At 43.2% G+C, this 12,970-nt stretch overlaps 2 protein-coding genes across 11 annotated transcripts; one reads left to right on the top strand and one right to left on the bottom strand.

The window, feature by feature from the left end:
* The first annotated feature begins 103 nt into the window (after window positions 1-103).
* hpcal1 (hippocalcin-like 1) lies at window positions 104-9,791 on the top strand. Of its 9 annotated transcripts, XM_085937396.1 has the most exons (9): window positions 104-440; window positions 1,871-2,012; window positions 2,260-2,330; window positions 2,429-3,163; window positions 3,384-5,787; window positions 5,869-5,966; window positions 8,159-8,627; window positions 8,720-8,825; window positions 8,939-9,791. In XM_085937396.1, exons 7-9 carry the CDS (start codon window positions 8,250-8,252, stop codon window positions 9,034-9,036), a joined length of 582 nt encoding a protein of 193 aa, XP_085793522.1. In that variant the 5' UTR covers window positions 104-440; window positions 1,871-2,012; window positions 2,260-2,330; window positions 2,429-3,163; window positions 3,384-5,787; window positions 5,869-5,966; window positions 8,159-8,249; the 3' UTR covers window positions 9,037-9,791. The 9 variants fall into 9 exon arrangements, with proteins under 9 accessions (XP_085793522.1, XP_085793530.1, XP_085793524.1 ...); XM_085937404.1 differs by having other exon boundaries at window positions 1,876-2,012; window positions 3,384-5,966; XM_085937398.1 differs by having other exon boundaries at window positions 2,432-3,163; window positions 3,384-5,966.
* Window positions 9,498-12,392, bottom strand: pdia6 (protein disulfide isomerase family A, member 6). Of its 2 annotated transcripts, none has more exons than XM_085937393.1 (12): window positions 12,249-12,392; window positions 11,867-12,011; window positions 11,712-11,769; window positions 11,499-11,625; window positions 11,324-11,430; window positions 11,136-11,263; window positions 10,937-11,051; window positions 10,725-10,865; window positions 10,498-10,655; window positions 10,250-10,408; window positions 10,087-10,183; window positions 9,498-10,020 (listed from the first exon to the last, which is right to left on the bottom strand). In XM_085937393.1, exons 1-12 carry the CDS (start codon window positions 12,265-12,267, stop codon window positions 9,946-9,948), a joined length of 1,329 nt encoding a protein of 442 aa, XP_085793519.1. In that variant the 5' UTR covers window positions 12,268-12,392; the 3' UTR covers window positions 9,498-9,945. The 2 variants fall into 2 exon arrangements, with proteins under 2 accessions (XP_085793519.1, XP_085793520.1); XM_085937394.1 differs by having other exon boundaries at window positions 11,136-11,260.
* Between the last annotated feature and the right edge of the window lie 578 nt (window positions 12,393-12,970).

The raw sequence follows: 12,970 nt of genomic DNA, 5'->3' as shown, positions 1-12,970 counted from the left end.
ATCCGAACTCGTGTTGTATGCATAATGTGGGAGTGTCTTTTGTGCAAGTTGCCAAAGAAGCGCTTTTGTGTGACTTGAATTGAGCTTTCTCGGCTACCGTACACTTCCGCTTCAGCGAGCAGCTAGCTCTTCAGGTTCTTACCGTTTGGGCTTTGGAGTGACTAATGTCAACTTTTTCCAAGCTCTCGTTTTTCTGTATGTATGTAAATGCGTACATGTAAACAATGACAGAAAGGAGAATATTTGTTAGTCGTTAGGTCAGTGGAAACTCGCTTGGCTCTCGTGAAACAAGAGGTGGAGCGTTAGCTAGCCACGAGTAGCATTCACTACTCGGCTGTTAATCAATCAGCGTTTGACTTGAACGTTGTTTTTCCACGTCCAAACTTGAAGACTGGAGGCTCCACGTCGGCTGCTGGTCGTCTATCTGCATGTCTCGAAAGGTAGGTACCTTCCCATTTTGTTTGCCTCCTAGTCTTAAATGTAGAAGGTCGTGTCATATATGACTTCAAATATTCCAAAATGTTGTCAAAAAACATTTGAATTGGTCATTTCCCAAATGAATAATGTCCTGATGAATATTTGGGTCACAGTGAAAAGAAACAAAAGAAATGCTCTATAATGGTTCAAGTTACACGTAAGAAGTATAGTTTTGAAAAATGCATTTGAACTTCAAAAGTCCATTTTTGATCAGAGTTGGCACACATGAAAAATGAAAGTGAAGCACTTGGTTCTTCTAAAATTCTGACTTGAATCTAAAAAACCATATCAATCTAAAGAAAAAAATGGTTAGTCAGTTGGTAGTGTCGTGTGCTTGAGGAGCTGATGTGCAATGTCATCTTGGGAGAAGGTGAGCACATGCAAGCAGCTGACATCTCTCACAAAACCTATGTGCCAGGTACTGCACAATATGTTCATCATCGCACTCGTCTGGATGTGTTTTTTCATGACATTGATGCAAACCGAGTTAGTCAGAAACATATATTTATCTAACTTGCTTTGCGTCAGTGTCATGGAAAAACTTGTCCAAAAGTGAGTGGTGATGGTTTGTGGTGGTACTGTGCAGTACCTGGCTGGCACTTGGGTTTTGTCTCAGATGTTTGCACTGTTTGCATGTGCTCACCTTCACCCTAGTGCCTGCCACGAGAAGTGACATGGTACTTGAGTGAGCTCATAAGTCTTTCATGCTTGGTGATCACTGCATTGACTGCAAAGTACTGTTTGAAGTCTTGAGTTGGCCTAAGTGTCCACTACCATGTTTTCAGCCTTGAGGTGATCGTCACTGCAACAGAGCCAAGTGTTTGACTGCTTTTCTCTGTCTGTTTGTTTGTGATGCAATTGCAGTCAAACACTTGGCTCTGTTCAGTGGCTGAAGGCAAACGCTCAACTCAAAGCTGAAAAGAACCTTCCAAAACCTAAGTGCCACTTTGCCCGCCTCCTACCTCCGCCCAAATTCGGCCTGGCCAATCACGTCTCTCAGCAAATTTGCATAGCCACGCCCACTTTTGGGCAGCCAATCAAATTGCTCCATTTTGCACATCTGACCAATCAGATCGCTCCATTTTAATGAGACTACGCCCACTACTAATCTGACCAATCACAGAGGGCCTCATTTGCATATCCACGCCCACATTCCAACCAACCACAGCTCTTCATTCTTATTGCTCCACCCACTTTTAGAGCTCTCAGCCAATCCTGAAGCTGTATTCCAGCCTTGATCCCGCCCCCGAAAAAAATCCGTAAAAAAAAAAAAAAAATTGGGGGTGGGGGAAAAAAATATTCGATTGAAAGAAAATAATTTTTTGTTGTGATGTTTGAAAATGAAAAGTTGAAAGTTTGTGTTATTTGTAATAAAGCTTTATTTCTTTTGCAGAGTAGACATTCAATCACAACAAAGTAACAAGTTGGATGGCAGTCTGCTCGTTGCAGAGTGGTGAAGTGGTCGGCCAGAGAGACGAGCGGTCAAGTGGTCGGCCAGAGGGACAAGCATTACTCCATGCCTGGACCTGAGACAGGTAAGTAAAAAGTTAAGTCAACGTTTAGTGCAGAAAATCTTTTGACATGAAACGTACCAGTGCGCAAGTAGTGTTTCATGGCACGGAGTATTGCAAGCTGCATGACCAGGAAGCGGATTTGTTCTGTGCTCCATGACCCAGGAAGTTGATTTTGTTCCTTGCTGTCTGTCAGAAAATAGGAGAAAAAAATATTGGAATCATGATAAGATTGTGCAATGAGGAGCATTTAAAGTACTTTACTTTTCAGGTTGCCTTGAAGAGTAACAAGGAAACCAAGGTGCTGCTGGTGTGTGGCTATGCTTTCAGCTTCCGCTGCAAGTAGGTACTTGATGGTGCTTCACACTGGACACAAAAATCAAAAACAAAAAAATCATTCAAAGTTTGAAACTTGTCATTTGCTTTCCTACTCTTACCAGCAGAAGGCTCTTCAGGCAGCACAAACCTAGGTGAAGGAGCTCACAGATGAAGACAAACTGTGGCAAGCTTTTCCCTTTCGGGACCAGGATTTGCCACCTCTGCCTGGAAAGACAATGGAACATTGACATAACTCCATTTTAGTTTACTGGCGTTGTACTTAACTGTAGACTGGAAGCGGCCAGTCGCTGGTGCACAGGCAGAATTCGTCAAATGTGTTAAAGACTCTCCAGGGTGGACACCTGCACACAACACAAACGAGGGAGACATCAAGCTGTCATTTAGTACATTTTGAGAGTCAACTCTGAAAATGGAGGCTGCCTTGAGGAACCTCTGCATGGTTTTGGAGGGCTGGTTCCATTAGCCAGCAGGTGGCAGATTTCTTAACTGCATCCTCACTGGAAACTGCTCTGCAGGAATAGGGAGGCATAAAAAAAAAAGCAGTTATGTACTTTTAAACAATGCCAAGTTTGTAGTAACTTGTCACCTGTCAGCACGTTGGACAGGGAGGTTGATTCCACCAGTTCAAAAACTTTGTAAAGCTTCACCAGTAGATCCATGCTGCAGAAACGAGGTCATTTGGCACCACCTAGTGGACAAGAGAAAGAAGAACATGCTGAAATGTTTGACACGGGTCAAACATTTGGACGCGTGCGTGTTTCACCAGTGAGGGATGGAGGGCAGCGCTGGACGGCTGAACGTCTCTCCAACCACAGCTTGCTGCTCTGAAAGACACGGTAACGTTACAACCATTCTGCTTTTACATTTTTAGCCGAACAAGCAAATTGGAGACTAGCCGTACCTGCAAGTGTCTCATTAAGCCTTGCGAGGACTGAAAGGCGGCCATCTTGGACCCTGCAGACAAAAGAAAAAGAACAAATGTTTGCTTTTGTCAATTTGATATGATTGCTTGCTATTAAAAATATTTTTGCAGTCAATCTGCTCTCTCTGTTCCAGATGCAGGCCTGTGGACAGAAATGAGAAGGCAATTAGAAGCAGTCGATTGACTTTAAAACTCACAGAAAGTCCGTCGGCCATGATTTTTTGACGATTGGCACCTGCAGACAGAAAGCAGAAAGTTAACATGAATGCATCGAAATACATGTTTCAGTCATTCTCTGGTGGATTTATGCAAACGCTGCTTTGTCTACTTACCTCCGGCCAAACGGCGCTGACGTCCAGTTGCTAATTGTTTGTGCAAAAATGGTGTTAGTGCTCTTTCCACATGGTGCGTGCTTGAGTTTTCAAAATGCAGATGTACTCACCTACCGTTAAATGCTTCAATTGTTTGGTTGCACGCCGTTTTGGTGGACGTCGAAGACGTTAACCGCTAACGCTAGCTTCTGGAAACTTTTTAGCTTGCACGCTTGCAAGATGGAAGCACGCTCGCCCAAAGTGCAAGTTAACTGAAAGAGAGCAAAAGCAGTTAGTTTGAAAAATGTAACAAATATTGAACACCTACCTTGTCACTTTTAAACGCTGTCGTGCAGGTGGACCAGAGCAGCGTGGCTCTCGCTCGCTGTCAGAGGAGAGAGTGAGAACGAGCGTCGAGTTTGTGACGCCTTTTATAGTCTTTTTGTGATGACGTCATCAGAAGGGGCGTGGGGAAAAAAAAAAAAAGCAATTATTCAGGTAAGCGGGAGAAAATCCCACATAGTTGGAGGAACTGGGGCTCGAACCAGCACTGCACTATTGGGAGTCAATGGTGTTATCCCCTCGACCATTGTCCGTTGACAATTGTTTGAAGAAATCTTTATATTATCCCAATCAAGAAGCTATCTTCAGGAAAAATTCATAGAAACCTTCAAGTACAAACATTTGAACAATGTTTGTTAAGATCTCGAATGGCCGAATGGTTATAGCTTTTCCCTTGAGTTTGGGAGAGGCGAGTTCGAATCTTATGTTTCGCTCTATTTCATTTGCAAAAGCTGCAAAGACGGGTCACGAACCCGAGTCTGCTGGACACCAACCCAAGTCATTAACCGTTCTGCCATTTTGCCAGCGATTTTGGAGCTTTTTTTTAGGAAGTGTACTTTAAAATGTCAACTTGCTCAAAGATAAAAATGCAAATTTACGATGGTTTCACAAGACCTTCAATGGTGTAGTGGATAAAGTTTTTGCCTTATACGCGGGAGACCCGAGTTCGAGTCTTAACACTAAGCAAACTTTAGCTTAAAACTTGCTTCGTCTGGGGCTCGAACCAAGGTCTCTCGAACACCGGGTAAAGGTAATAACCACTTTGCCGTTTTGCAAGCGAGACTCGACTTTTTTTTTGCGTAGTGTACTTTAACATGTCAATTTACTTGCTAATATACCAGTGCTTGACAGAGTTCGCAATGGTGTAGTGTCTTAAGCTTTTACCTTACGCGCGGGAGAATCGAATTGGAGTCTTACACTATGCCAACTTTAACTTTGTGTGGGGCTCGAACCATAATCTCCCCGAACATCAGATCAAGTTATAAACCATTCTGCCATTTTGCCGGGGAGTTTCGGCCTTTTTTATTAGGTAGTGTATTGTACATAGAGGGCGTCTGGGAAGACAAATGGACATGTTCATTTTACGCTGGGTTAGTGACACCCCCTAGTGTGGCGCCATTCTTCCCTTCAGGTAGATAAACCTGCAACTTACGGGAAACAGGTGTCAGGCTTCAGAAACACACACGCACAAATACACGCAGAGTTAATTATTAATCTACTGACTGAAATGCTGACATACACACCACATTTCCTCAAGTGTCCAACCTGCATGAGTGAAGGTACAGACTCCATGTCCATGATTAAAGATCCTGAACAATTCAGTGTTGAAATATTGGGGCGAAATAGCTTTAAATTAAATTATAGACAACTCGTGATGGATTTTTATTTATTTATTATTCAACAGAGGATGCTGGTGTAAAAACATAAAATACATTGCAATATTGTTTACTCGTTTAGTGAGAGTTGTGTAAGATTTTTTTTTCTCAGACGTGTATTTTAGATAGAGGGCTAATAATAGTCGACGGAGATAATTTTCCACCGGACGCTGCGACTTTTTCTCCGATGGAAGCAGCAAGGAGAGTGTGGAATAATCCATTCCGTGCGTAGGGAGGGTGTGACATCCATAAAAAGGTTCTCCGTCAGCAGAAAACATGACGCTATTCATAACATTCACTTGAGACATTTTGCGGGGAAGACAAGCAGAGAAAATGTCGTTGGTTTCCAAGATATTGTGGAGAATAACGTATATTTGGAGTCCTAAATGAAAAGCAAACCCCATTGTTGGTTTTGGTCGAGTCGGATGAAAATCGAGCTTATGCCACATCTTCCAGCAGACGTTAAAGCTTATAAGCATCGTAGGCAGCCTGTGGTAAAACAAATAAATGTAAGTAAACAACATTTTTACTTCAACTTAGCTTTAAAACATCAGTTTTAGTTTTTTTTTTTCTCTCCCGTGCTGGTTTAGTCATTAGAAGACGTTGAAGTTGACAGTGAATTGTGTCCGCTGAAGAAGAGAACAAGCGGACTTTTCGACCGCAACACTCACAAATCCTCCCTTCGAAGGTAATATGACTTTTTTTTTTCTTGAATAAATCAACTTTTTGGGACGTAAAGTCTTTACCAGTTTGCGATCGGTTGACGTGACAGCCCCCCCCCCCCCCCCCCCTCCATTCTCTCTGCAAGACGCGATGTTAGTTTGAGGGTTACACCCATTTTAAGACTCGACTGCATCACATTCCTATTTCTGTCAAAGCTGTGAGGAAATGATGATGCACAATTATTTCATTTAAAATACACATGATGTTTCATTTGCATAACGAAAAACAGTAATACGTGAAAACTATTCTCATGCACCATCAAAACATTGAATTTTGAGTCCATTACATTGTAGTAAAACCATATTTTGTTTTTGGTCAAATCATTTTTCTTTTGTTAGGGGGGCTTTCATAAACAATTAAATGTCATTAAAGTAACTAATAACAAAACATTTGTGTCGTCATACGGATGGGAAAACTTTTGAATGGGCCTAATTGTGTTCTCTTTACAGCAGTCAATATAACAAAAAATGGATGAAATGGAAAAAAAAAATACACGACTCCACCCACCCACACATTGCACCTACGTGAGATTTTCCATCCAGCAGTATAGTTGAATTCAGGAGTGGAGACTAAGGACAATTGTCACATTTTTGTAGAATTAACCAACCCCAGGCAAGTTCCGAGTGCATTATAGCAAGAACATAGCTTAGCTTAAAGCTAACACTTAAAACATTACCACAAACAATTTTAGTAAAGTACAGCTAAACAGGCGACATGTCCAGTTGATATAAATTTCATGTATTCAATTACAAAACAGGTTTTATAATCAGAACAATCTTGAGGCAAAAAAAAATAATATATATATTCAGGTAACTTGCTCACAGCTCACCTGTTGTCTGCATTTGGTCATGTGACATCAGCAATCATGTGATGTCATTTTCACTTGACAATACAAAATGGCTGCCCATTAAATTGTGTTGTCCAAAGGTCTTAAAATAAATGGCAACAAGTGAATAGACGGAAATATGCCAAATTTGGATTTTCTATTTTGGTTTCAGCATAACAACTAGCCTTTCCAATGCTTCTGTGCGCTGGTGCATGACCAAGCATACAATTGTCTTGCTAAACCGACTTTATGGTTTGTTTGTCAAGGCATGGATAATTGCAAACGCAGAATCATTTGTCCTGCAAGAGCCACCAGATTGCAAGTTGCATTGCCTCCCTTTTCCAAGCACTTTGGCTACTATTGGGTTGCCATGGCAACTGGTGTGTCAAGGGACCTCATCCTTAGCCCAGTGCACAATGTTCTCCGCAGTAGTTCAGAGAAAAGCACAAAGCGAGAAATAACGGGAAAGCTGTATTTTTTTTTTCTTTTTTTTTTTCATCCTTTTGGTTTGCAACCCAATTAATTCCGTTCAGCACAACACACACAGCAGCAGAATGAATCCCGAGTTCTTTTCAATCGCCGAGGTGCATACAGTTTTTCTTTTTTTTATTTATACATCCAATTAAATACCAGAAAGGGGCGTGTCAAAAATGTTTTTTTTTGTACATGCAACTTTAAAAGACACATGACTAATCCATGTTGTTACTCATCTTCACCTTTCCAGATACCATTTCTGTTTAATACGATAAAAATGCAACCGCAAGTTGCTATCAGAGGTCAGACAGTCGTAAAAATAATTCCAGCCGCCGGGGCGTGGTCTTTATTCAGCGCAGAGGCAACTATTGGAGGAAATACGGTAATGACGATGTCAACAAGGACAACTGTCATTTGTTCCGCTCCCTTAATAAAATGATTTACGTCATTTGTTCTGTTCCCACACGTTATGTTGGCTGCCTCGTCACCATCCGTATTCATCTATGTCAGTGTGTGAAACAGACTCATTAAGCCAGGAGGCCACTGGAAAAAGTGGACCAGTACAAAGGGGGTGGGGGGGTTCGGAATTTAGCGTGACGAGTCATATTCTTTTTTAGACAAAAATGTTATGAATGCCAGCAATGTTTTTCCATAGGAAATGACCACATTTGGTCAAGCAGATAGATGCTTCAATCCAATTGTTTTTTTTTGCTCCACTTAAGCAATTTCAACAATATAAAGTCTATACCGGCCTTATTTGAAGGTTTCGGGTACTTTTGGAGGCTGCCGATACCAGTTACAGATACTAAAGACAAATAGGAGATCATTTCATACGAATGATTGGTGGTTTCTTACAGGTGAGAGAATCAAGTCGCTGTCCAAAACCAAAGCAGCGGGAGTGGAGAAGGACCAGCCCAGCTATTAGCCGGCCGCCGGGAACACCGCATCATGGGAAAACAGAACAGTAAACTCCGGCCGGAGGTCCTGAACGATTTGCGAGAGAACACGGAGTTCACGGACCACGAGCTGCAGGAGTGGTACCGCGGCTTCCTCAAGGATTGCCCCACTGGCCACCTGACTGTGGAGGAGTTCAAGAAGATCTACGCTAACTTTTTCCCCTACGGAGACGCCTCCAAGTTTGCCGAGCACGTCTTCCGCACGTTCGACACCAACGGCGACTCCACCATCGACTTCAGGGAGTTCATCATCGCCCTGAGCGTGACGTCGCGCGGCGGGTTGGAGCAGAAGCTTCGCTGGGCCTTCAGCATGTACGACCTGGATGGGAACGGTTACATCAGCCGTGCAGAGATGCTGGAGATAGTCCAGGTGAGAAATGCATCCTTTTTTTTTTTATTATTCACAAGATGGATTCAATTATTTCAACTTCTAATACTGTTGGACTAACCTTCATTTTGTAGGCCATTTATAAGATGGTGTCTTCAGTCATGAAGATGCCCGAGGATGAATCCACGCCGGAGAAGCGCACGGATAAGATCTTCAGACAGATGGACATTGACAATGATGGTGAGATCATATTTAGAATCCATGTCGACAGCGCCACCTGTCGGCCCAAATAATCCTCGGCTATAAACAAACCACACGTGACTGAAGCGGCTTCTGTTCCGTGTGCTGAGCAGGTCGTTTGTCCTTGGAGGAGTTCATCAAAGGTGCCAAGGGCGACCCGTCCATCGTGCGACTCCTGCAGTCCGATCAGTCAACCTCTCGTCAGTTCTGAAGCAAAAAGCCCGCGCGGCACTCCGTCTTAATGTTTACATCGGGGTTTCCAAAACATCCCAAATTTGGTTTCTCCGCAAAAAAAAAAAAATTAGCTAAGTCACAAAATGTACCTTTATTTTGGAAACCCTGTTTTATTATAATTCTATTTTTTTCTGTAGATTGTTGCGCTTGTCCTCAAAATCTTTTAATTTTGAAATGGATTTTACTCCCAAAGTCAAGTGCCATATCGTGTACGTATTTATATTGACTGGATTCCCTTACATGGCAAGTATTACGACTCAAGCTATGTTCCATTAAGAGGGAAGTCGTGACATCACTACGTTGTAATTTCATTCACTTTGACCGTGTTTGCTCAGGAATGCTCGATGGCTGTTGGACACAAACGACGTATATGCCTTTTAGTATTGCATGCACTTTGTGATAGAATCAAGTAAGTGACTTTCAAATAGAAACCGTGGCTGTTTTTTTTATTGTTTTATTATTGTAACAAATGTTTTCACACAATTGAAATAAAAGTTTGTGTAAGAAAAATCTACACAAGATATACCTTATATCCTGAAACCACTGGATCGAAAACCAGGAAACAAAAAATGTCGCACGAGGGGCTTGACAAAGTTATTTCAGTCCACACTTAAAAAGAAAAAAAAAAAAACAATAAAAAGCTTGGATTGCAAGTGTCAGAAGTTACGCCAGTGACTGACCCCTCCCCAAAAATGTGTACATGTGACTTGACTAAAGACGAACCCCCCCCCCCCCTTCCTTTCTGGAGTATTTCAGTAACTGTGACCTACCGGGCCTTCCATTCATCCACAGGAGAAGGGGACCAGATCACATCCAATCAAACCAGCCTGGGTCAACTCAAATCCCAGCATCCTCATTTTTTTTTGAAATAAAAATATTCAGAGCCTCATAACTCAATCTTCTTGTCAAAGTCATCATCCAGCTCAACGTCACTGAGGTCGTAATCCTCCTCCTCGGGCAGCTGATGGTGGGAGAAAAAAAAAACCCACAATGATTATTTCTTCCTTCTTACTGAATCTTTTCTCACCTGTCCATCTTTTCCATCCCACGCTTCAACCGAGTGAATTTTGGGAACCACGCCGCCTCCCAACGTGGCGGTCGAACCTCGTCCGACGGAAAGCTCCCTGCGGACGATGATATCGTTGACTCCCCCCGCCGTTGGCTGGCCACGCCCCTCTCGCGCAACTCACCTGAGGAATTCGTGAATCCCGGTCTCGCTGAACGAGCCCTTGAGCAGAGCGAATTTCATCTTGCGCAAGTTGATGGCAGCCATGGCCGGGTAGCCGAAGCCGCCGATACCCAGCGAGGCCTCCAGGTCCATCTGACTACCGGCTTCGGCCCAAAGCCAGCTGACGAGGAGAAGAGCGAGGCGGGGGGGTGTCACGTGATGACCTCTCAAACAAGATCCCGAGTCCAAACGCTTGGCTTTCGCTCTTACCCCCACATCTTCTTCTTGTACTTGTCGGCCATCTTTACCATCACGTCCAAGTAGCCGTTTCTCCCGGAGGCACCTGTATCCAGAATGTGTGGCAGGATACCAATGATGCACAGTTGACTGTCCTCACAAGTTTTCTTCAGGACATCTTCATTAAGAATCTGTAAGACATCGTTTCATTGACGGCGTGGACTTTAATCAAAAAGTTCCAATTATGTTCACCGACTAACCTCCAGTAGTTCCGGAGCAGGGGCGTTATCAGAAAACAAATCCAAGGCCCTCTCGATGATGTCGCGGCGGGAACGTCCCCCCTGGTAGTCCTCGGGCTCCTCCCCTTTGCGGAATATCTTGATGGTGGGAAAACCTCGGATCTGCTCAAAGAGACAAAAGTTGTCAGGACAAGAATATTAGTCATCCAAATAAATCCAAGTGTGACATTGACCCCATAGCGGCTGGACACAGCTTGATGCACAGTGGCATCAACGGCTCCCAGGCGAACTTTGCCCTTTGTCTGCTCCTTGACGGCCGAAGCTGCAGCCGCCCATTCGGGCTCCAGGCTGGTGATTGCAAAAAAAAAAAAAAGGCAAATTGACATTAGAAATGAAAATAATGTTGTGTCAAATGTGTCCAGCTTGACTCACTTCTTGCAGTGTCCACACCAGGGAGCGAAGAACTCCACCAACCACACGTCGTCGCTGTGCAGGACCATCTTGTCAAAGTTGTCATCCGTGAGCTCCACCACGTCATTTTTACTGCCGCCATCATTCTGCTAGGTGCAAAGTCTCATGGAGCTATGCTTCAGATTGTACCATCAGATTTTGCCACATACCTGTTTGCTGTAACCCGAGCTGCCAGACTTGCCGGCGAGTCGGTCTTTAACCAGATCGCGCAGAGCGCTCATGGCCGCTTCCACGATGGCCTGGCTAGTTCGCCCTCCTGAGGAATCCGAAAAAAAGTTTTGTAAAATGTCATCATTCAGAAATACAAAGACCCACAAAAAGTACCTTGATATTGCTCAGGTTTGTTCTTGTTGCCGCCAAAAATCTTGATTGTAGGGAAGCCGGAAATGCCATATTGGCTTCCCAAAGACTTGTGCTGGTCTGCATCTACTGCACCGACCTTGACAATACCCTGCGAGAACACAAAAACTCAAGTTTAGATTTCATGTGTTAGTCACAATTGGAATTGTCGTTTAGAATGACTGATGTCGTGTTTACCTTAAGGGCTGTTGCTGCCTTTTTCCAATCTGCCGTCAACCTTTGGCAATGGCCACACCTAATGAAGACAAGGTGAACATGTCAACATCATCCAAGTTCGGGACACCTCAGGGCGCTGGATTGGGCCCATCTATGATGTGTCAATGCACTTTTACCAGGGAGCGTAGAATTCGATCAACCACAGACTGTCGCTCTGAATGACTTCTCTGTTGAAGTTAGACGGGTTCAGTTCGACCACATCGTCGCTAGGAGAATAAAATGCTTGCACGCTAACAAGCAACGAACAGCCCAGCAACACTCCTGCACAAAAGATCCACAGCACGGCTCGTTGGATGACATTTACGGCAGACTTTTTCAAACACGTCAATGTGGGAAAGCTTTCAAATTCAGATTTCTATTGAATTAAAGAGGCCTGGCAACCTATGTGCCTTTGTTATTCTAGCTAGCCGACATGCCAAATTCAAAAATTGCACAAGCCGAGAATCCCAAAATGGGATGCATTTTAAAGAACTAATTTCTATGACTAGTTGTACTTACCAGAAAGTAATGGTTTCATTATTTTAGCAGCGTCAAAGCCAACTCTACTAGTTGCAAACACTACGGAGTCTACAGCCGCTTTGCTTTAGCAGCCTGCAATAATGTCAATGGAGGAGAGTCACCGTGGCCCACGGTGATTGGCTGAACTCAAGCGCTGCAACCTAATGGCGAACGCCGATTGGTTAAAACGAGCAGTCGTGTGGCTGGCCAATCGGAAAGCGCCGTGTAAGGTTTTGAAGGACGTATATGTTCGCAACAAAAGTGACGAGAAGGGAAACTAAGATCATAAATGAGTTGTAATAAATGTCATAGAGAAATTAAAACACTAAGAAATCGTGCCAAAAGTTGATCCGCCACACGTTTTCTAGTTTTAAAGTTATTATCACGCAATGAGGGTTACTTGACATGAATATTAATTTGATCAAATATGAATACTTTTATTTACGTTACGTATATCAAAACAGCTGTACAAATACAGAATAACCTCCCCTCTGTTCACAATGTATCTTTTTTGTCTCTAGATGGAGACAAACCCAAACCCTTTTTGTATTCCTATTTTTAAATCGGTCTTGAGACAAATAAAGCACAATAAATGAAAGTTCACAAAATGTTGACCAGAATATTTCTCTTTTTTTGTTGTTGTTGTACCAGCAGCGTAGCCTTTCGCATCAACAGGTATTCAGCACCCAATAAATACGTCATTTTCATCAAACCTTAAAAAA

The sequence above is a fragment of the Syngnathus leptorhynchus genome, chromosome 18 (genome assembly GCF_054491065.1).
Source record: "Syngnathus leptorhynchus isolate UIUO chromosome 18, UIUO_Slep, whole genome shotgun sequence".
Taxonomy (NCBI): domain Eukaryota; kingdom Metazoa; phylum Chordata; class Actinopteri; order Syngnathiformes; family Syngnathidae; genus Syngnathus; species Syngnathus leptorhynchus.
This window is presented reverse-complemented; position numbering and strand designations above follow the sequence as displayed.

Coding starts and splice junctions, on each gene's coding strand:
- hpcal1 (XM_085937404.1), top strand. CDS start 8,250: ATGGGAAAACAGAACAGTAAACTCCGGCCGGAGGTCCTGAACGATTTG. Junction 8,628..8,719: donor AGATGCTGGAGATAGTCCAG/GTGAGAAATGCA, acceptor TTCATTTTGTAG/GCCATTTATAAGATGGTGTC. Junction 8,826..8,938: donor GATGGACATTGACAATGATG/GTGAGATCATAT, acceptor TGTGCTGAGCAG/GTCGTTTGTCCTTGGAGGAG.
- pdia6 (XM_085937393.1), bottom strand. Junction 11,626..11,711: donor AGGCAGCAACAGCCCTTAAG/GTAAACACGACA, acceptor GTGTTCTCGCAG/GGTATTGTCAAGGTCGGTGC. Junction 10,021..10,086: donor GGGATGGAAAAGATGGACAG/GTGAGAAAAGAT, acceptor TCCCACCATCAG/CTGCCCGAGGAGGAGGATTA.